The sequence below is a fragment of the Emys orbicularis genome, chromosome 16 (assembly GCF_028017835.1).
Source record: "Emys orbicularis isolate rEmyOrb1 chromosome 16, rEmyOrb1.hap1, whole genome shotgun sequence".
NCBI classification, from domain to species: Eukaryota; Metazoa; Chordata; order Testudines; family Emydidae; genus Emys; species Emys orbicularis.
Window position 1 is genome coordinate 27,544,046 of NC_088698.1, and position 23,818 is coordinate 27,567,863.

General features: G+C 39.5%; 1 protein-coding gene across 1 annotated transcript; it reads right to left on the reverse strand.

Moving 5' to 3' along the window:
• Window positions 1-1,197: 1,197 nt before the first annotated feature.
• On the reverse strand, window positions 1,198-23,771 carry PPTC7 (protein phosphatase targeting COQ7). The gene is made up of 6 exons (XM_065418044.1): window positions 23,570-23,771; window positions 10,445-10,624; window positions 7,114-7,312; window positions 4,141-4,264; window positions 2,748-2,877; window positions 1,198-1,256 (listed from the first exon to the last, which is right to left on the reverse strand). The coding sequence occupies exons 1-6, from the start codon at window positions 23,769-23,771 to the stop codon at window positions 1,198-1,200; spliced, it is 894 nt and encodes a 297-aa protein (XP_065274116.1).
• Between the last annotated feature and the right edge of the window lie 47 nt (window positions 23,772-23,818).

The following is a 23,818-nucleotide window of genomic DNA, read 5'->3' on the forward strand; positions in this document are numbered from 1 at the left end:
TAAATAATTGTAAACATCATGAAGGTTCATTCTGAAAACCCTAAATATCAGTTACTGAAATGTAAATTTTGCTAGTTACTAGTTAACTATTTTCCATTTGTATACTTACTGCTGCTGCCGCCACAGCATAAGCAGAGGTGCACATTTGAGTCAGCATGACAATCAAATTAATTTGGTACAGATTCTATTTTATACAAAGCAAGAATGGCAATATTAACACAAACTATGCCTAGTTAACAGTAAAGTTCTCTGCAAACAAAAGCAAGGAAGTTCAGAACTGAGGATTATCTGTTCTTAATGCAACCCATCATTCTTAGATATTGCAGCATACATGGCATGTCACCACACGCTGATCAGAGACAGATTAAGGATATTATGCTAAACCTCAACTTTGAATATTCTGGCTTTTGTGAATTTGAGTTACAACTTAACATATTAATAAACCTTTTTTAAACAAAAAGTTCCCCTCTGCCAAAAAACATCCAGAGATACCAGGCTCCATTATGGACGAATTATTTGCAAAAAACTTTCATGTATAAGCTCACGATTAAGCACCTGAAATCACAAAACACTTGTGCATCCATACAGCTCAAACTAATTTTGTTTTTTCAAATTTTGTACTAGAAAAAGGCTAAGGCTGACACCATGTATGCCAAGAGCAAAATGTTTACAGCAGCTATAAACCCCTTGAAAATTGGAGTTTATATATAAACAAACCCTCACCTATCACTAACAAGACTATGTTTATGAAAGTATGCTTTGTAACATCTCCTTTGTTGGAGAATGGCTGATTCTAGCAGAATAGTAATACACCCTCTTGTGGAGGGTTTATCAATTTTATTTATTAAATCTAGTTTTGAATTGTAACCAATCAATATCAATCATTTGAAACTAGTCACATTTTAGAAGTAGTAACCATATGGATCTGGTTTCCACCACCTTGTGAATGATTACTAAGTTTTGAGAGACAAGCTTCATGCCTTAAGTTTCTTCATTTCTTGCTGGCAGACGAAGACCAGTGTACTACAATAGTGGTTCTTAAAGGATCTCAATTGTGTCATAAGAGGCAACAGGCTTGAGTAACTGGCCATTGAGATCAGCTGCAAAGAAAGAAAGCGATCCTGCCAGCAGGAAACAGTACACACAAAGCTAGAAACTCCAGAATAATGAAAAACAGACATTGACATTTTAGGCAAATCAGTCTGTATATTCAGCTACTATAGAAAGAAGGACGGTGATGTCATCTGGCTTTCCCCCTGTAATGCAAGAAAATCAGATGTTTTAATCTGAAGATCAGATCAGGAAACTACATAATGAAATAAGGCATGGATAGTTTGATGAAACAATTCTACATGGAGGTTTTGGGGGTTTTTTTGGTTAAGAAACTAATCAAGATTCAAAATTAGTAATATGTTTAGACACATGCATCTAAAAGCCTCTAACTCCTCTACTTCCTTTTCCAAAGTAACTGATGGCATCAGAGATACCTATAAGAAAAGCACTTTCCTATATACTATTTTAAGCATTAGTGAGAACCTTCAGCATTGTTTTTAACAGGTAAGTGGAAAGCCTATTTTCAAATTATCTTTTAAAAGAATTTTCTTCCCCCCTCCAAGTCTGGACATATATTAAAACCTGATTCAGTACATCACTGAACTCAGACCTAGTAAATCACTCAAAAATAAGGAATGTCTTTAGATACCTCCCCTTAAAGAAGATTGTTATTCACATTTGAAAAGCAGCTGAGTGAGTTTAATAGTCTTTGAAAAACTTTTATAATTTTGTAGTGCATATATTTGCAGTAACAAAATGACTTGTATTCTACAAAATGCAGGTGTATACACACCCACATGATATATTGCAAGGATCTCAGAGGGCTACTGATCTATTTTGCTAATGCAAGATACTACCAAACTCTTCAACTGCAAAACCCATTAAAAAGGATTGTGGGTTGTGGTGCTGTAAGAATGCAGTGTAAGGTTCTGGTGAAGTTACTCTGTGAAGTGGTATTTTGTTACACAAACTCCCATTAAGCCTGTGGATACAAAGGACCAGCAGTCACAAGGGAAGCAGCGAATGATTGTGCTCTGCACAGCTAGCAATAAATTCTCTGGCTGGCAGGAGTTAAGATTAGAGATTCACACCCACAAGGCAGATGGAATGATGAGAGAGGCACACAGGCTAACAGCCCCCCAACAATAGGAGGGGGTTTCAATGGGCCTTGAAGGCAGCCTTGCCCACTACATTAGGAAGACTTTTTCCTTTCTTTAAAGTGAATTATTAAATGGAACCCTCAGGACTCTGCCAGGTGTACTAGAGACCTCTCCAGAGAATGGAAGAGGAGGATCACAGAGGGTAAAGGGACTGAACAATGTCAGATGAACGGGGAGCATTCTGCAAACAGACTACTAAAATAAAAACAAGGGTTATATGTATTCTGGTAATGCCTATAGAAGAGTTTACAATCTAATCAGACCAGAGGATGGGAGGGAAAATAAAGAGGGGAGACATGCTATGCCCAAGGCCACACAACAGGTCAATGGTAGAGCCAAAAACAGAATACAGGTCTGACTATTTCATCAATGTCCTATGCACTGGATCACACTACCTCCCAATTATGACTGGCATCCTTCTTTCCCAGAACATACCTAAGATCACTTACTATTCAGGAACTCTGGCATGCATCCAACAAAGGAATTGCATCTGACACCATCAGATTTATGTTACCCAAGAGAAGGAAATCTTACCTCTCACATTCAATCCATTGTCACATGCAAACTGTGCAAAAGGTGACATGTAAGTGGGGTCATATGCCAGTTCGTGAGCTTGCTCAGCAATGCTTCTTGCTGTCTGTTGTATACTCTCATAATTAGAATTCTAAATTGATGGAAGAACAAGTTATTCTTACAAGAGCAACCCACCACAGGAATTTTATTCAGGCACATACACATTATTGGAATATTGATACAATTAACATGATGTGAAAATAAACATCTTTCTGTTGCAAGTTATATAGTAGGTATATCTCCATATATTATTTATACCTATCTCGTAGAGCTGGAAGGGACCCTGAAAGGTCATCGAGTCCAGCCCCCTGCCTTCACTAGCAGGACCAAGTACTGATTTTGCCCCAGATCCCTAAGTGGCCCCCTCAATGATTGAACTCACAACCCTGGGTTTAGTAGGCCAATGCTCAAACCACTGAGCTATCCGTCCCTGTCTTTGTAGACAGTGGTCATTTAAGTCTGACAAAGGACAAATTTCTGAGCATATCTGAATTTCCCTAACAGTTTGGGGAGTGAGCAGGCTTTGACAATTCTTGACTCAACTTTCCATCATAACCCACATTTCTATTTGCGGTCTTACCCAAATGTGCCAATAGGTGGCGCTCACGTTTCCCCTGCATATCCATTCTAGACTAAGAATATGTTGTTTTAAAAGTGTTAGCAGATAATGGTCAACCCTAGGCACCCCTCCAACACATTTTTCAAGGTGTTGAACCCTGTCTACTACACCTTTAAAAAAAAAAAAAAAAAACCCACAATACCTAACCTAGCCATAGCTTTAGACTGAAATGGAGCCTTTCAGATTTGAATGCTGTTTGGAAAAAAGGATGAAAGATGAGAGATTTCTGGTGGAAAATAATGAGAATTTCTCCTGTTACCCACAAAAGAGCAAAATTTCAAGCAAGCGTTTAGACAATTCCTAGAGCATCTCCGACTCACTTTGTCTACAAGGCAGCCACTTACTTTCTGTCTACCAACGACTTTCAGTAATTTATCTCAGGGATAAGATCCTATCAGCAGACAAGCCTCTTTTGAAACCACAAAATGAAAGGCCACTGAAAAGTTAATATGCAGGATAATATCAAAATAGCTTCCTCGAGGATGTTACACAGGTTTATACTAGTTCTTATACTCCATTTTCAGCTTTTACAGCTGACTTGTATTGTATTTTCAAGCCCAACAATCCTGTCACCCCAGATAAAGTTGTTTAATACAATGGTGTTCTGATTCATTCGTTACGTAAAAAAGCCATTCTTGGAACATTTAAGAGGCAGTAACAACTTTTGCCCATTATTCATATTATAAATCAGTTATAGTATCGAAATTCAATGGCACACACTTCATTTTCGGTTACCTTCAGCTTTTTTAGCTCCTGAAGAATCATATAGTCAGGCATGTTATCAAAAAGTCCATCTGTTGCTGTCAGAATAATGTCTCCTAGCTGAACATCAAAAGTAGTACTGTCAGCAGCATCCGGGCTGTGAAGAGAACACCACCATGTCAAAGAAATGGACATTAGCTTATGCTAATGGTACCAAATCCTGTTCAATTACAGCATCAATAGGTTTTGCAATTCACTGACGTTATGAAATCTGTTTTCTGGAAAAATACAGCAGTGTAGTTTGTCATGAAAGCCAGTATAACAGAAGTATAATCACAAATAGGTGGCATCTGAAACACTACACCAGAGAATTGCACTGAAAATGCTTGATTGGGATAGTTCTTCAGTCTAATATATTTTGCAAGTATATCTCCATTGTAACCATCAGGCGGTACTGCAGTTTGAAGTTTCCTTCTCATTCCCACTTAAATATGTAGAACAAGGCTATAACCGAAAGGCTAATTTAAGATTGAAATGGCAAGCCTGCTTACTGGATACACCTTTTATCAAGAAGGATCCCAAAGTATTTCAGACTATTTAGGTACATCACCAGCAGTGGGCAGTAGCCAGATAGTCCACTGGTGCAGAATACACAGGAGAAAGTATTTATTTTGGCATAGACAAGATCCTGCCGGGAGATTTTTGGATAAAAAAAATGCATAGCACACCATAGAAGGATGCAGGGTTGTGATTTAAACTTGTAGTTTCAGAAAGGTTAGCATTTCCAAATTAGAGTTTTAGGTCACTTGACTCTCACTTGGATAGAACCAGTTTAACATTAAGCTTAGTCGATAGAAGAAAAATACTGAGATTTACTCTGACTTTTAATTACCTTTGCAATTAATGTTAAGAGTGCAACAGACTAGGTGACTTGATATAACCATGAGTCAGAGTGGAAGTGTGGGCATCTTAAAAGCTGATCATCTCACACTTTCCTTATTTCATGATGACTCAGTCTTTGTTTTTCTAATTTCCAAGAACGTTATTCTTGATAGCTACTTTTGTCTTTTCATGTAATGGACTCTACTTTTGCAGATACCTAGATTTCACTCAAGAACTATTAGAACAATGTACAGTTACTGTGCAATAAAGACGACTTTTAAAGTGCACGGATTTCAAATTCTTATGACAGCTCTCCTCCCTTCACTCTTTGTATACTTTCCTATAATTAAAGCCATACACAAAGAACAATCAGTAGTTGGAACTATTTCCAAACATCCTCAAAAGAATTTTTTTGGTATTAAAAGTTATAAAGCCCAAACCTTGCCCAATTTGGAGTCTACAACCTCAGAACAAGAACTTCAGATTCATACTGCATTCCCTGGACACAGCTCTATCACTTTCTATAGTCAGGATTAAAAAAAATAAATAAAAAGAAAAGAAAAAGAGAGAGAGCACTTTAATGAGTCTATAATCTTTGATTTAAGAAATGTAACTTGTACAATGTTTATATAAAATAATTACCGAATAAGTCAAGAAAAAGCATTTCCTTTATTACAAAAATAGCCCAAGGACAGACAGACAAGGAGGTATGTCTTACATTTTGTGTTTTAGGGTTCACTAGTGAAGTTTCATTAGTTTAGAAAAATTATTAGCCAGCAGTGAAATACAGATTGCTTTGAAATCATGTCCTCTGCTAGTCCTCTGTTTTGAAATGACTTCGTTTCTATTGGACAGAGTGTACTTCTGTAACATTCCCATCTCTGAGCTCGGAGTTCTGCCAAAAGGGAGTTTTGCTCATTTTGATTGAACAGAGTGTGCTGCTGGAAACTTAACTGTACTGAAATGCAAGCTGCAGTCACATGCTTCCCTGCTCTGTTCCTCAAGTATTCACTACCTCACTGCCTGGCTATGTAAGTTAGTGTATTCCCAATCAGTCCCAAACGATGCATGGGGGTTGGGAAGGAAAACCCGCAATAAAATGAGGCACTATTGCAGTATACAACAACCTGAACAAACTGTATTTGACTTAAGTCAAATGGGAAGGAAAAAAAAAAAAAAGTGTTATACATTAGGCCAGCTTTGCTAGCTAATTGTGCACTGTGTGTTATAACTATGTCAATCTTTATTTGCATCTCACTGCAGATATGTTGCAGCCAGATGCCTGGCAGTTACTTTTCCATGCTTCAATATTCTTCCAGATAATGGCATAATATGTACTTTACATAGGTTCCATAAAGTAATTCTCCTATTTTAGTTTAAAATAAATAAATAAATAAAGCTTACTATAGCATAACATATTTTATGCCATCTTCCCTGACCCTAGATGGGCTACCAAAAAAAAAAAAGGAGAAAAGAAAATGCACCAAATACTGAATCATTAGTAGGCCAATATTAAACTTGCATTTGAGGCTCCTACAAATGCTGCTAAATAAAGAGGCAGCAGCCAAAAGCTATTTGCAATTGCAATAATGTTAAGAGCTCAACTTAAATTGCAGAAGCAATCGAATTTATCATGAAGGTTACTACAACCTGAATTTTTCCTGTTGTGTCTAGATATTGCAGCACATGACAGCTGAAGTCATTTCTAGGAACTAGACATAAAGTGGACACATTTATGGTGTACAATGTACAGAAACAGGTATATTTGTATTTTCATCAGAACAGTTCCATAATACACAAGTCCCTGTGAGGATATCAGAAACGCTTTATATTCAGTGTGCACCTAACTTTACAGAAAGGAATCACTTGCATGTAATCAAGATCGTTGCTACCCCGAGCAGAGATTAGACCATGGCAACAGCCTATAAGATTCGATAAATTCAAGCCTGAGAAATGCTTACACTACCTTGAAGAAAAACAGGTGGAGAAGGGGATTCGCCTTTCAAATGGGAGCATTATTAAAAGCCTGTGTGTGAAGTTTCAGTACAAAGACCAGAACCGTGAACCCTTGGGAAGAAAATCTCAAGTTCTTGATCCATGTTTCTGATTAATTCCCCATCTCACCTATCACTTAAGACGACTCCCTCTGCTTCTGGTGGAGCTATTGACAGCTGGAATGGAGTGTTGAAGTAATGTTGCTGCTCATCAGACCGATGTACTACTTCTCCTCCTCGGACTACCAGAAATCCAGAATCTCCTAAGTTTGCTGTATGTAAACGATGACTTGTTCTGTCCAAAACTACTATGCAAGCTGTACTGCTTCCTAGGGGGAAAAAATAATTAATTAGATCAACTGGAGATAGATCCTATAATGTATATGCTGCTACTTCTAGTCTATCTGTTCAACAGATTTTCTTCTTAGGCCAGCTGTTAGATTACCTATCATTGTCGGCAAAAAACAGAAGTAAATACCCGTTAACACAAAACAAAGTGAATATGCATTAAGAGTAGGAACAAAGCACTGAGATTACTGCAATCATTTCCAACCCCAGCTACAGATTTGTCTCATTATATTGTGCCGCTACATTCCAGTACATTTCCTATTACAAAATATTTAGGTGTTGCTATGTCAGCAGAGTCTCCTATAGGAGGCTTATTTTACAGACAGTACCACTCTGAAACTAAATAATGAAACTCTGATTAGTGTGAAGGTATTAGTAGCAGGATTCTGTAGCACTTACACTATGCTAGGTGTTGTCCACATGCTTTCATTCACTACTACAAATAATTTGTAAAGAGTAAATAGATTAATGAAAGTGGTCAGTAGACATTGTTCCAGTAATGGTGGCAAAGCAACGAACGTGCTCCTTTTTCCTTTTAAGACAAAAAAACTTTGTAAGACTGGCTCCAAAGGAGGTCTAGATTTTAAGAGGAATGTATGGTATATTAATATAATTCATTCAGAAATAAGTGCATTGCTTTAAAGCTCAAGAAATTAGCTCCAATATTTAAACAAGTGCGAGAAGGCACTGTTAGCTGCTTAGACACTTTATAGCTGGCTGATCAACATTCTGACAACTGGGAAAGTTTCTGTAACATTTACAACAGCATATGCCAAGTTTTTAAACTAGGACTATCAGAAGTTCATTCAAACATTATCACTTGTTCTGTAACTGATAGCTTTGCAATTGTCTTCAGTATTTATCTCGGGGGCCGGGGGGGTGTCTTAAAGAAAGTTCTTGTCTTGTTTTTGGTATACTAACTTCCTACTAAATTTCCTTTTGTGAAACACTTTTGTAATTACCATTCTAGATGGATTAAAATGTAGAATAAGAAGGGGAGGAATTGAAACATCCCTGATAATTTCAGAAATATTCCACTCATGCTGAGGGCATTGTAGAGTTTTCATTCATTCCAATGTAGCATCTGCGACTGGTTGCTCATGGTGACAGTAGATAAACTACAGCAAATATTATATTGTAAAAGGGCCAACACTGTCCAGGTCCTTCATAGAGAAGGAAATACACTGACTTCCTTAAAGAGGGTGGTAATTCTAACTAGAAAAAACAAATCTTTCCTAAAGAATGTGAAGTACAACTGAAGCTAAAGCGTGCTCTCACACTATTAGAAACCATCTCCAGCAGACGTGCTGATACCATACATTAGTGAAAAATCTGGATTTTCCACTAGAAGACGTTTCAAAGCACAGCTGCGTTTTTAATAGACCCTGGTGTTTACAGTGAGCTAGACTCAGGATCCAGACCTTTTATTTAGCACACGGCCATTAACTCTTCTACCTCTGACAGAGGTCTTTGTTGCAATTGAAGAGCAATGAAGTCCTAACTCTTGGGTTCATATAGGACCCTGATTCCCCCAAACCTTAGAGAAGGACAAGTAAAAATCATGTCAGCTTAAAAGAAAACAAGCTCAGCAAAAAGTCACTTTACACTTACAAAAAGTAGACTGTTAGACTCCAGAATTAAGAAACTAACGGAGTCCAAAACAGAATGGACAAAATAGCACTGCAACACAAATATTGTGCCTGGAATAACTTCAGTTTTCCTCCCTCTCCCTTATTATTTCATGTCCAAGTATTTGCAGGATTCTGCACTGAGGAAACCAGCATCAGGCCACAAGCACAAGCAAGGAAAGATAGTTCATACTTTGGTGTTCTTAAGCAGAGGAACTACTGCAAGATACGACATAAAAAGATCAGAGGGTTGGGGGGGGGGGGGTTAAAGAATAAAAACATGGAGAATAACTCCCACCACAAGTGACTCTTTACAGTGCTTTGAAGGGAAGAAAGAGCAGGAAAAGACTAAAGTTAGAATATGAAACTAATGAACCTAACAGGTACTGTAACTAGAAATCCATGTGTGGAATGCAGATCTTGTGACAACATATGCTGCTCTTGAGAATTTGAAAGGTCAAGCAGCACAAAGTTGGCCTCCCTCTATAAAAGGGCTGCTAGAACTCATTACCAGTGGTCCACCTTGTAGATCACTTGTTTACTTTGACTGTTTTGTACAAACAGCCCCAGTATAGTTAAACACTTAAACCCACCGAAGGAACAGTGCTATTCTTAAGTGACAAGGTCATTTCTGGGGTTTGTACCCATTCTTTACATGTATAATAAAAAGTGAACATCTGTTTCTGAGCTCAGCAAACTCTAGCTAAATATAGTTTACATAGAGCTCTTCTGGCAAAGAAGTTTAAGGTCAGGTGAGAAGCATGTGAGTGAGGCAGAGTAACTCGCTCTTGGTCTGAAAGGTTGTAAGTGTCCCCTTAGTGTTCAGTTTTCAAGGTTGCCTATTCAGAGCCAAATTCTGCCTTCATGTCCACTCATAATTCCCATTGCTTTCCAAGGGAGTTAGTGTACATATCCAAAGGCATACTAGGTGCACAACATTTAACAAACCATTATTTCTAGCATATTTCTTTAGTTGTGCTTCATATAATCTCTTCCCACAAAGAAAAGGACATACAGTAGGATACCAATGACTGTACAGCACAAGCCATTTAGCGTACAGTCCCTTTCAATGACATTCAGTGAAGTCTAAAACCCACAGTGCACAGGAAGCTCAAAAGTAGCAGTAAGGCAAGGAGACCCAGTAACCAGAGTATCCTGTTACTATCTTCAGAAAAATATGGGTTCAGGCTGAGTTTGGTCACAAAACTACAAACTCCTAAAAGGTTTCAAATTGAGAATGAGTTTGTTGAACATATAGTGAGTAGCTGACTTCAGTAGGAACTTATTTTGTATCCATTCTGCAAGATGCTCACAAGACACACTGGGTTACAGACCTGCAATTTCATTTCATGTTTTCCTTTTTAAATTAAAAAGCTGGCCCTGGTTTGTCGTGCTGGTGTACTAAGTTTAAACATTAAAACCATTTTGAATCTACAAATCTGTGTCTAGAGGACATGCACAATGAACAATATTTACTGCTCTTACCAAGCAAAGGTACTTTGTTCTGCAGCAGCTCACAATAACTTGTGGTAAGAATTCCAACAGGATTGCTTGGTACGAACCGTCCTTCTTTTACTAAACGTTCGCATGTTCGCATTAGCGTCCCTGAGAACTGAGAAGGGTCAACCCCATAGTCTCTCCAGCCGCCTACACCATCTGCTACCCCTAAAAAGAGGGGAAAACACAATTTACTGTTAATAAAACAAAAGTTTCAAACAGTTTGATATTCATTTCATTCTAGCATATATACATAGAAGGTGCAACAGCTAAAACACACACCACAGTTTGCTAACCATAATTCTGTAAGAAACATTTTTTTCCCAAATAGTTATTTACAATTTTACTATGACATGAGATGACAGAGATAATCTAACAGAATATCGTTAGAGACCTGGAAGGGAATTTTTGGTTTTAAAGAAGTACACATATAAGTGAACTTCCAATGTTAGCTGTGGGGTAAAGGTCCAGACACATCTGACAGCTAGTAAAACAGATTAAAAGTCTAAAGCTAAAAAAAAAAAACAAAAAAAAAAACACACAACTTAGAATTATGTTCTGTGAAGAGACTGACTTTGCTATAAGATAGATTTCTTGGCTAGTTAAGTAGCTTTTCAGGGATACAAATTACACTTCCATCCCTTCCTCTGTGTGGGCTAATGAAAGTGTTGGGGAAGAAAAAGCGTAAAGAAGATTTTAAATAGAACAGAAATGAAGATAATGCAGAGAAACTCCCTCCCCATCCAATATCGCCAGATAGGTGTTCTTTTGCTGCTCATTCACGGTGAGGTGGTCCCTTTCGTGAGTGGCAACTTTTGTAGAAAGTAAATTTTTTTTTTTTTTTTTTGGTTAATGGAAAAGTGTTTGAAGAAAGGCTTCCAAATGTGAACTATTCAAATCAATGCAATGTTGTGTTCTACACCAGCAGAAAGAGCACTCCAGCACTTCTGTTGTTGCTTACACCTTTAACCACGCAAGAGAGTTAAAGCGCACTAGGGCTCACTGTAGCTATTCAGAACAGCGTTGAATCAACCCTGAATCAGGTCAGTTTCACTCTGATAAAGCTTTTCCAAGCTTTGAGCAGCAGCAGAGGCAAGTGCTAAAGCTAGAGCACAGTGGAGCAGGAAGGGGGGGGGAAATTAGCACAGTCCCTCACTACTAGCAGCAGTCTGGAGTCTCTGGGATGTGAAAGTGAGGAGAGAGAGATTTCAGAGTAGCAGCCGTGTTAGTCTGTATCCACAAAAAGAACAGGAGTACTTGTGGCACCTTAGAGACTAACAAATTTATTAGAGCATAAGCTTTCGTGGGCTACAACCCAAGTGGGTTGTAGCCCACGAAAGCTTATGCTCTAATAAATTTGTTAGTCTCTAAGGTGCCACAAGTACTCCTGTTCTTTTTGAGGAGAGAGAATGTTCCTTTTCTCTCTCCTAGTAGGAATAGGAAGTAGAGGGAGGAAAGTTCAAGGTACCTATTAGCCAGAGGCTACAAGAGATGAACCTCTGAACTGGATCCAATGAGGACTCTAGTAAAGACCCCACCATCCTAACTTTTTCCAAAAAGTCTGCAGGGCTGTGCATTCCCTGACAGTGCCACACTTCTTCCCTTTTCTGTATTATCTTTGGTAAGTTTAGTCCTTTGGCCATTAGGTGCACGGTAAATTTACAATTCCTATGGCAGAAGGGGTGCATGGACAGTGGCAGTGGGGGAGATATTGACCAAAAGTAGGGTAGGGAGGGGTTGTTTGTTTATTTTGCAAGGGGAGTGGGAGAGAAAAATATAAGGGAGCAGATAAGGTAAGGAAACAAGGGGTTACAAGGGGTGAGGGAGAGAAGGAAAAAAATGAAGCCCAGAAGGGATAGGTAGAACAAGGGAGACTTTTTTAAAAAAAAGATGTAATAACTAAATAGCGGATTGACAACATTACAAACACAACCGATTTACTCCTTCAAATTATTATCCAAGGCTACCAGCCACCCTATAAGTGCTGAGCAAAAACGTTTCAAGACTTGTTTTAAAGTGACAGGGCAGTAAAAGATTAAGATAAATCACAATAAAAAAGGAAGTTATAGAAAGTTGAGCTACAATAGTTTATAAGATATGACTGGCTCACCTGACCACAAAGTGATTTTAAAGCTTTTAAATGATAGCAGTGTGGTGGTTTGTTAACAGCTAATGCTAAAGTGCTGTCTGTTCGGCTAAAATATTTGTACAGTCTTTCACAGTCTGTTCTTAATGCTAACACCACTGCATTCAAATATTGTCTGAGGGACATATTAAGATAGATTGCAGATACCCAATAAGAAAAATAATCCTATTTGAAAATGTTTCCATTATTTAATTTGGTGGATCTGTCTGATCTTCAGCATGTAAGTCATAATTTGAAGGAATATTCTGTATTGTATGGTATTTTGGGGAAAAAATGAAGCTATTATTCATGATACTGCATGATAAGTCACTCTTTCAGAGCATGCTTAAGTAAAAGATGTATTTTGGAAAAAGGATAGAACTAACCTCTAGTTGAGTGAAAATTTAAACAGTAAAATGCAATTTGTTCATCTACAAATGCTCTTCACATAGGATGCCATTTGAAATCAAAGTGGAAGATTTAGAGTTGACCTTGGCATGAACTACATAATCCAACAGCAGGTTAGAGCCAGATTCTGTATAGCTCATCGACAATCAGATTTTCCCCCAAAATAGTGCACAACCTTTTAGACACCTGCTTTGTGTGTGTGTGTGGGGGGGGGGGGGGGGTTGTTGTTGTTTTAAAGTACACTATGCAGTAGCCAAACCCCACTCTTAAAATCTCTGAGCAGAAAAAACACAGAAGATCATCTGTCTAAGAACTTGGAGCAGAGCTCACCAGAAAGAATCCCAGGAAACCCCTCTTCTAGTTCCTTCAAAAACAGCCTCTCCACAAGAGAAAGTTACACGTAACTTGTCAGGGTAAAGTATGTTATTGTACAGAAAAGGAATGTGACAGAGCTTCAGATTAAAGAGTTACTTTATTTTATTTCTTTTCTTCAACGGTCAAGGAGGCTGAAGTTCAGCAAAGAAATTTTGAATATTTTTCAATACGTTGAATAATAGACTGAAAAATTGACACTCCAAGATCAGTAAAAAGGAAGAATTTAAGACAACTTCAGATGCTACCGATATATAGACAAGACTTACTTGTAGGAGTATAATAGCACATCAACTCAGATTTCACTGAAATAAAATTCAGAACTAATCTACTGGTACTTGTTATGTTGCTGCTGAGGAATCAGAATGTGCTGTACTGATTTATACTATCCTTGTTTACCTTGCTTTCACCTTGGACACAGAACATCAATACAAAAAGATCATCAAAACCGTAGTTGTCTTGAGTTAACAGCATTGTTAAACTTCAGTTTACTTACTACTTCCATCATATTTCATAACATGCAATGTCCTCAAACCCTGAACACCCATATAACACAGTAATTGGTTAAGTTTTAAAGTTTAAAATGTTGCTTAAGTGACAGAAGAATTACTAAATTTAAGTTCTTTGAAACCTTTGACTTTGTCAGTATACTCAGTAAAAGTCAGAACACCTACAGACGCACATTTCCTTGGACATATGTATTACTCTATTTTCAAAAGCATGCAAAAGGTTAAGTCAGGGCTTCTGTATAGGAGAACATAAATCATGGCAAAAGGGAATAACGTCAGCAGGTAAAGAAAAACATGTGAAGGGCAAGATTCCCTGGATTACAGCTTCTCCTACAGCATTCATTTATGGGAGTTATCCTGCTAAGCTAGAGTTACTGCGTATGCACCAGTTACTGTGAAGCTGGCTTCATCCAACCTCTTCACGAGTACATCAAGGACCCTCAGAAGTCTCAGAGCAAAGCATGAAGCAAGTCAGGCTGCAGTGCTAAACCCAAGGGAATCAAAATGTGGCAAATACCACTTGCAGTTATTAAATTTTCAGCATACTGGATAACAAACTTCAGCAATAGTTATAAATTAACTGGAGGAGAAAACAACAAACATACAAAGCTAACAACGGATGGGTTAGTTGTGCACATTCCTCCCCTCCACATACTCAGCCAACATATATAAGATACTTTAAAAACCATTGTGACCCCAAATCCCCCTCGATTACAACTGGCAAAAGTTCTCTATTCTGTAACAGCAACTGCTATCAGGCCTGAAGAACTCACCACACCCAATGTATTGCTGTCATAGTATTTATCTATAAAGAATCTTGTGTGAGCTCTCAAATGAAAACCAGGATCGCGCTGGTCATTAATATCATAGTGGCACCTTAGAGACTAACAAATTTATTAGGGCATAAGCTTTTGTGGGCTAGAACCCACCTCATCAGATGCATGGAGTGGAAAATACAGTAGCAAGTATATATACACAGCACATGAAAAGATGGGAGTTGCCTTACCAAGTGGAAGGTCAGTCTAACGAGACAATTCAATTAACAGTAGGATATCAAGGGAAGAAAAATCTCTTTTGTAGTGGTAATGAGAGTGGCCCATTTCAAACAGTTGACAAGAAGGTGTGAGTAACAGTAGGGGGAAATTAGGTTTTGTAATGACCCAACCACTCCCAGTCTTTATTCAGGCCTAACTTAATGGTGACCAGTTTGCAAATTAATTCCAGTTCTGCAGTTTCACATTGGAGTCAATGCCCCTCTGCCATGCACATTGGCCAAACCGGAGTGGTTTTTTTCCTTCCTTTATACCTGCTACTGTATTTTCCACTCCATGCATCTGATGAGGTGGGTTCTAGCCCATGAAAGCTTATGCCCAAATAAATTTGTTAGTCTCTAAGGTGCCACAAGGACTCCTCGTTGTTTTTGCTGATATAGACTAACACGGCTACCACTCTGAAACCTATTAATATCATTGTGAAATGTATGTACAGATTTTAAAAAGTATGTCTATATACTGAAAATATGTCCTTATAGTTTATATCAATGTGTTACTCCCCAGCAGAAGTGAAGAACTGGTTTTGCCAGACAAAGGAATGCATATTCACGTTTGCCTAGGTTCCTATGTAGATTAAGCTTTGTAAGCCAAACACAATGGCAGCTACATTTTCCTTTCAAGTCAATCCAAGGATAGGAAGACAACTTGGAGCCAGCACACTGGAGAACAAACAGGGAGTCTGGGGTCAAAACAATGAGTTTGGGGAAACAAGAAGCAAACACACCATTCTGGTATCCATTTACTGAGGAAACTCCTTGTAGGGCATAGGGATATTCATGAAAACTTGAATCCTGGTTTTGACTGAAAACCAGCAGCTTTGTCAAAGACTGAATCCTTGGGAGAAAATCTATTTTATATAATAGGAAATTTAACCATTAATAAGCATAGATCTACAATTGCATTTTATGTTTTGTTTTATATGTGTAACCAGTTGTTGTTTCTACTCATTCTCTCTCAGTGCTGTGATGTTGTAAAGGACCTGATCCACAGTTGTACTAGTCAAACTGTGGATACACTTCTCACTTTGTGGAAAGCTTAGTTGGTAATTATCGGGAGTGTCCAGTGACAAAAGCTGGATACTGCAGGGAGCACTCTAAAGACTCAAGGGTTGATATGTACCTAGCACTTGCCTGTACAGAGAGGGTGAGATGTGGGGGGACCTGGAAGTCAGTGCATGCGGGGCCAAAGGCTAGTGGTTTCAGGGAGCTGAATCACATCAGGCATAGAAAAGACTGCTTCATGCTAAGGGCAAGTAGTGGCAAGGTGCGTCACAAACTGGACAGGGGGACTGAGGTGAATTTATATCCCATTTAGGTCAATTTTCCATGCAAGACCAGATCTAGCTCTCAAACTCAGTGACAACATTTTTACTAACTTCAACAGCAGAGCTGGGATCAGTGTAATAGCCAAGTAGGAGGCCATTTGGAGGGGGGGGGAGGGGGGCACAGGAGAGAGTGGGACTTTCCAAATGCTTAACACAAACTTGTCATTTGAGGAACTGCTTATCAACAGATTTAAAAGTTACAGGAACACAGTGAAGTCTTGTCTACACTAGGGAAGTTTTGCAAGAGTTTCCCAGCATAGCTAACACTAGTTCAGCATCACAGTGTTGAGCAATATTGGGAGTTCTTGTGTACCTGGACTACCAGCTGCTGCTGGCATTGGAAGCATTGTCATCTATCCCTGCACAGAACAGATCTAATTGACCCAGTATTTAAAACGCTGTCGCCTGTCTACACTAAGGCTCCCAATATTGCTAACAAGTGCAGATGAAATAGTGTAAACAACAGTGGGATATTTTTGCAAAGTTTCACCAGCATAGACAAGGCTTGATCTTTGCCTACTGTGTTCAGTTTTGCTTCTTGTTTCCTTGCACAGAATTGACAGAACAGTGTTCTCCCTTCAGGCAGCCACACTCATGCCTTGGGTATGCAAGGAAAGTTGCATATTGTTCATGAGTGTCAATAGTGGGTGTGGCTGAACATGCGTCTAACTGTAAGCACAGGCCAACAAATCATGTTCAACACCGTTACAGAAACTGTGGTTAAGAAAAAGACCAAATAAAAGCTGTTTTTGCTGAAGATGTATGAATCATGTTTCCAAAAGGCTACATTCAAGCAGTATTTAAGAGTTCTGTTGACGTATCCATTATCCATCAGAGAAAAGTGTCTGCTAGAAGCCGTATTCCCTGACATACCTACAAAGAAACTGTATCTTATTGACAAGACAATATTTGTTTAGTTCATTCTTCATATATTAAGTAAAAATGTTACACCTAATTCATGGGTCTACAACTTTTAATTTATGTGTTTGTTTATTTTTAAACACAACCACTAACCTCCCTGGATTACACTCAATGTACTGAACTAGGCATGCCATTGGTCTGATCCAGCACAAGTTTCTCTGAACAATGTCTTCAGAAACAAAAATCTTTTAACATTGCCTTCTATGCCCTTCTGGCATCAGATACAGAACACACTCCTGTTCTCATCTACCAAAATAGTTTGACACTATCTTGATCATTTTCGCAGATCCTCCATTGTTTGCTTTCCCTTGGGCCTTTTTCCTGCCCAGTAAAGTGACTGACACGAAGTGGGGTTTTTTTTAACCCTACCTACCTACAGTAGTATGTTACAGTGTAAATAAGAAAATGGAAAGCGGGACTACCTTGTAACTAGACAGACTGCTGCCACATTCAGTTTCAAATACAGCACTATTCACTAAAGTTCTAACTAACTACACTACATTCTTCCACGCTCTAGATTTTAAGCAGAGGGAATAGTTGCCAAATTTGAATTTTACACTGGACAGTAATGCCCTGCTCTGGGCCAGCATTTGGAAGCCTCAGCAGCCATGAAATTGGCAATGATCACATGAAAACTATGGATAGCAGCAGCATGCAATGGAAATACTCATGAAGGTACCAGAAACAGAGGTCAGGGATAGTAATAGAAATTGGCTTCTTTTCGCCAAGGAAATCCCAGAAAAGAAAACAATGAAGAGGAGTCTGAATTGGTAAGTTTGTTCTCCCTTCCAGTCAGGGAGTAAGGTATCTGTTAAACTTGCAGCCAATCAGTTCTTGGTTAACAGGAAAGATAAAGCCTCAAGAACCACTGGTAGTAATCCCAGTCCCATCCCGTCCCCTTTACCAACTGCTGCAAGATGAGTGCGACATGACTTTTCATCAGGGTTTTGTCCCGGATCTTGCTATGAAAGATTGGCATATACTTCAAAGCTTGAAAAAATTACTAGTTTCCTAGAAGTCAGAGACTACTGAACTACACAGCACACATGAAACAGTGATGACCAGCATTTTTGTATTTCAAAGGCCTGGTCTACACTACGACTTTAATTCGGATTTAGCTGCTTTAATTCGAATTAACGCTTGACCCGTCCACACAACGAAGCCATTTAATTCGAATTAAAGAGCCCTTTAATTCGATTTCTGTACTCCTCCTCGACGAGAGGAGTAGTGTCAAAATCGGTATTGTTAATCCGAATTAAGGTTAGTGTGGCCGCAAATCGATGTTATTGGCAATTAGATGTTATTGGCTACCCACAATGCAACGCTCTGGAAATCGATGCTACTACGGTAGCTTGGACGCACACCACCGAATTAATGGTGCCTAGTGTGGCCGAATACATTCGAATTTATAAAATCGGTTTCCTAAATTCGAATTATATAAATTCGGATTAATCCTGTAGTGTAGACATACCCAAAGAATATCAGGGTTGGAAGGGACCTCAGGAGGTCATCTAGTCCAACCCCCTGCCCAAATCAAGACCTAATCCCCAACTAAATCATCCCAGCCAGGGCTATGTCAAGCCTGACCTTAAAAACCTCTAAGGAAGGAGATTCCACCACCTCCCTAGGTAACCCATTGCAGTGCTTCACCACCCTCCTAGTGAAAAAGTTTTTCTTAATATCCAACCTAAACCTCCCCCACTGCAGCTTGAGACCATTACTCCTTGTTCTATCACCTGGTACCCCTGAAAACAGTCTAGATCCACCCTCTTTGGAACCCCCTTTCAGGTAGTTGAAAGCAGCTATCAAATCCCTCCTCATTCTTCTCTTCTGCAGACTAAATAAGCCCAGTTCTCTCAGCCTCTCCTCATAAGTCATGTGCTCCAGCCCCCTAAGAATTTTTGTTGCCCTCTGCTGGACTCTTTCCAATTTTTCCACAGCCTTCTTGTAGCGTGGGGCCCAAAACGGGACACAATACTCCAGATGAGGCCTCACCGATGCCGAATAGAGGGGAATGATCATGTCCCTTGATCTGCTGGCAATGCTCCTATTTGAACTATTTGAACAGTTCTATGCTAAAAAACAACAAAACTGTCTGACCTTTTCGCTATTAAAGAGAGGAAAAAATGTGTAGCCTCTTTGATGTTAAGTCAACTCTTTTTTGACCCAAGAAAGAATAAATCCCAAGTACCCATGCAAATTTTCCACTGAATGGGAGTGGCTCCACACCCACATTCAGCCCACTCAGGCTTGCTCTTCATAAACTACTCTGCCAAAGTATCTGGCAGACTTTTGTCACTGAGTGACTAATAGGAAAAATCAAATCTAAATGGAAAAAAGACTTTGCAGTTGAAGGATAAATGTAAACAGTCCAAATAGATTTATATAGGCTATGTCTACACTACAGACCTTAGAGCTGCACAGCTGTAGCGCTGCGTTGCTGTAAGGTCTCCTGTGTAGCCACTCTATGCTGACAGGAGAGCGCTCTCCCATTGGCATAATTAAACCACCCCTAACAAGTGCTGGTGCTTCTGTCAGTGAAACTTATGCCGATCAGGGGTGTGTTTTTTATCCCCAACCAAAGTGCTAGTATTCTGCTCTACTATAATACTAAATGTACAAGGCTCTTCATTAAACAAATTAATGAGAAACTAGCTCTAAAGATTTTGAAAACAGGAGACCAAAATAAAAAAAAAAACAAAGCAACACTTCAAATGCAAGAGGGTTTGGAGACATAGGAAGAGTTTACAGAAGAGAATTTTAAGGAAAGAAAAGATGCCAAGTGGACAAGAGGTGGGAGACCAAGACAAAAAAAGGAGACAGGGCTGGGAGGAGCACAGGAGGAAGAGAGGAGGTCAATACGAACAGTGATCAGACAACTAACATAGTTAACATCAGTGTAAATGGCAATGGATCTGAGGCTAAAATAGGAAAACGAACAAGTTAACTTGTCCAAGGAATTCTTATATGTCTTCAAGTCAGCAGGGCCGAATACATCCTAGAATACTTACGGAACTGGCTGAAGAGATTTCTGAGCCATTAGTAATTACCTCAGAGAACTCATTGACGACAGGAGATACACCAGAGGACTGGAAAAGGGGAAATATTGTACCCATCTACAAAAAGGGAAATAAGGACAACCCAGGGAATTGTAAACCAGTCAGCTTAATTTCAGTACCCAGAAAGATAATGAAGCAAATAACAAAACAATCAAATCTAGAAGCGCTTAGAAACAAATAAGGTAATAAGTGACAGTCAACATGGATTCATGAAAAACAAATCATGTCAAATCAACCTACCATCCTTCTTTGACAGGGTAACAATCCTTGTGGATGGGGCAAAGCAGTAAAAGTGATACATCTCTATTTTAAAGCTTTTTATACTGTCTCACATGACCATCTCAAACTAGAAAAATATAGCTTAGATGAACCTACTATAATGTGGTGCACAACTAGCTGGAAAGGAGTTATCGATGATTCATAGTCAAGCTGGAAGGGTATATTGAATAGGGTCCTGCAGAGATCTGTCCTGGGTCTGGTCTAGTCAATATCTTCATATATGATTTAGATAATGGCACAGAGAGTACACTTATAAAGTTTGCAGAGGATACCGAACTGGAAGGGACTACAAGCGTTTTTAAAGACATACTTGGAATTCACAATGGTCTGGACAAACTGGAGAAATGGTCTAAATAGGATGAAATTCAATACAGACAAATGCAAAGTACTACACTTTGTACAAAGTACAATCAATTACACAAATACAAAATGACTACCTAGGAAGTACCACTGGAGGAAAGGATCTGGGGATTATAGTGGATCACAAACTAAATATGAGTTAATATAATACTGCTGGAAAAATAACATTCTGGGATGTGTTAGCAGGAGTGTTGTAAACAAGACCCGAGAAGAAATTCTTCCACTTTACTCAGCATTGATAAGGCCTCAACTGGAGTATTATGTCTAGTTCTGGGCATTACACTTCAGGAAAGATGTGGACAAATTGGAGAAAGTCCAGAGGACAGCAACAAAAATTATTAAAGGTCTAGAAAACATGACCTACAAGGAAAGATTGAAAAAAATTGGGTTTGTTTAGTCTGGAGAAGAGAAGACCAAGAGGGGACATGAAAACGGTCTTCAAGCACATAAAATATTGTTATAAAAAAAAAAAAAGGTGATAAATTGTTCTCCTTAACCACTGAGGACAGGACAAGTAGTAATGGGCTTAAAATAAAACTTCCTAACTGTAAAGGTAGTTAAGCTCTGGAACAAATTGTCTAGGAAGGTCATGAAATCTCTGGTCATTGCAGCTTTTTAAGAACAGGTTAGACAAACACCTGCCAGGGATGGTCTAGATCAGGGGTAGGCAACCTATGGCACACGTGCCGCCTTCGGCACGCGAGCTGATTTTCAGTGGCACTCGCACTGCCTGGGTCCTGGCCACCAGTCCGGGGGGCTCTGCATTTTAATTTAATTTTAAATGAAGCTTCTTAAACATTTTAAAAACCTTATTTACTTTACATACAATAGTTTAGTTATATATTATAGACTTATAGAAAGAGACCTTCTAAAAACATTAAAATGTATGACTGGCACGCTAAACCTTAAATTAGAGTGAATAAATGAAGACTCAGCACACCACTTCTGAAAGGCTGCCGACCCCTGGACTAGATAATATTTAGTCATGCCTCAGTGCAGATGATCTATCAAGGTCCCTTCCAGTCCTATATTGCCATGATTTAAAGCAATATGGATTGAGATACAAGGTTGAATTTTTATGTCATCTAGAATTATATTGGGTTCTGATGTCCACAGAGCATAAAGTAATTTTGAAGTTATTGGTACATTTTAATGTTAGAAAAGCAATAAAAAGCCAATTAAGATGGCTTCTTCTATAAATTCTATTAGTCTGCCAGTAATTTTCTGTTTCGCTTTCCTATTTAGTATATTTGAATTTAAATAATAACTCTCCTTCTGCCTGACCCTGCAGCGAAGTTACAATCCTGTGATTGTCGTCATGTTGCCATGAAAATTAATGAAAAGAAACTCGGCATTGTAATTCTCTGCTGAGTCCAGCAGGAAGGCAAGATGGGCTGGGAAAAGAGCCGCACACAAATATGATATGGCTACCAATTATGGTACCAAAAAAAATTGAAGCGTCAGTAGATCCACTAAGTGGAAAATGCCACCTTCCTTTCACCTTCCCTCCCCCTCCCATGCACAGAGTCCACCTATCTGAAAAACAAGTTCCCCAGGTGCTTCATTTCTGGGGAGACTGATCACTGAACATTCAGTCATCCATCAGCACTGGACTTGTACTGAACTTCAAAAAACAGCCAATATGGGTCACAGATACAGCAGTCTGACAGCTACTTTTAATGGGGGGGAAGGGGGAAGAGAAGAAGAGAAGAGAGGGAAAGACTCAGACCCAGTGGAAAAGATGCAGAGTACTGAACACACGGATCAGATTTCCATGTCTCCCGGACAGCCACAGCATCATCCACAGCTCCCTTAAAGGTGAACAGAAACATTGTTTCTTATCACCAAGTTATATACTTTTCTGAAATAATGTCTCCGTCATATTCAAGTAATCAAGTTACCACAGACGCTCCACATTCTGAAGTACTGCCAATATCACAAAGTCATGACATATTCCAACACAAGCCCACTGTTATGGTCTAATCAAAAAAGGCTGGAATTCCATTAAGATCTTTTTAGTACTATAAAGTTATGGTGCAAAGCTGGTTCAATTGCTGAGAAGCTCAACCCCTGAACTTTGATTAAAATTCAACCTCAATGATGTCTGAAAAAGATCATGCGCCCCCACAATATTACTATTTACAGACTGACAACAATTATCCAGACTTATTCACTGCTCGTGATGACATCTGAATCAGAGTAGTCCTGTGTATAAATCAAAACTGTACTGTGTAACCAAGGTAAACTGGGTGCTGAAAGTGAAATCTGACATTTGAAACCAGTCTCAATGTCACTTTGCCTTTCAACTGACAAGGGCATCGTGTGCATTGAAAATAGGAAGTGTCTGTTTCAATGACCTTTTCTGTTAAAGTTATTTACCACTCTTAAGTTTTAACCACTTAAACAAGGAGCACTGCATGAACAGTTGCCTTTCTGCTTTTCACAGACATTAGGCCTTGCAATTACAGGTAAGATACCAAAGGCTGGGCCTAACCACCCAGCAGTCAGTCCACCACTTCTCCAAGGCCTTGTCTGGGCTAGGAACGGCCCCTCCATGGAAGCACGGCTTGGCAACGGCCTTTCCTTTTGACATGTTTGGGGGGCCGTGTCTATGGTGCAAGTGACCCGCACATGGGCTGTGCCAAAGGCGGCCCCTTGCAGGCAGTGGGGAGGGAGAGAGGCCGGGCGCAGCGTGAGCACTTACCGAGCACATCAGCGGACCGGTGCCTGGCCACGAAGCAGGCGTCATCCCCATAGCACATGCCTTTCTTGAGGATGCCCTTGCGGAAGTCTTTGCCGAAGCCGCAGCTGGCGGTCACCAGGCTGTAATCGCGGGAGTCCGTCTGCGAGAGCCCGCCCAGGACTGCCCGGGCCACCAGCCTGCCATAGGACAGCACCGAGAACATGGCGCGGGCCGCCCGGCAGCCGGCACGAGGGGAACCTCAGCTGCAGC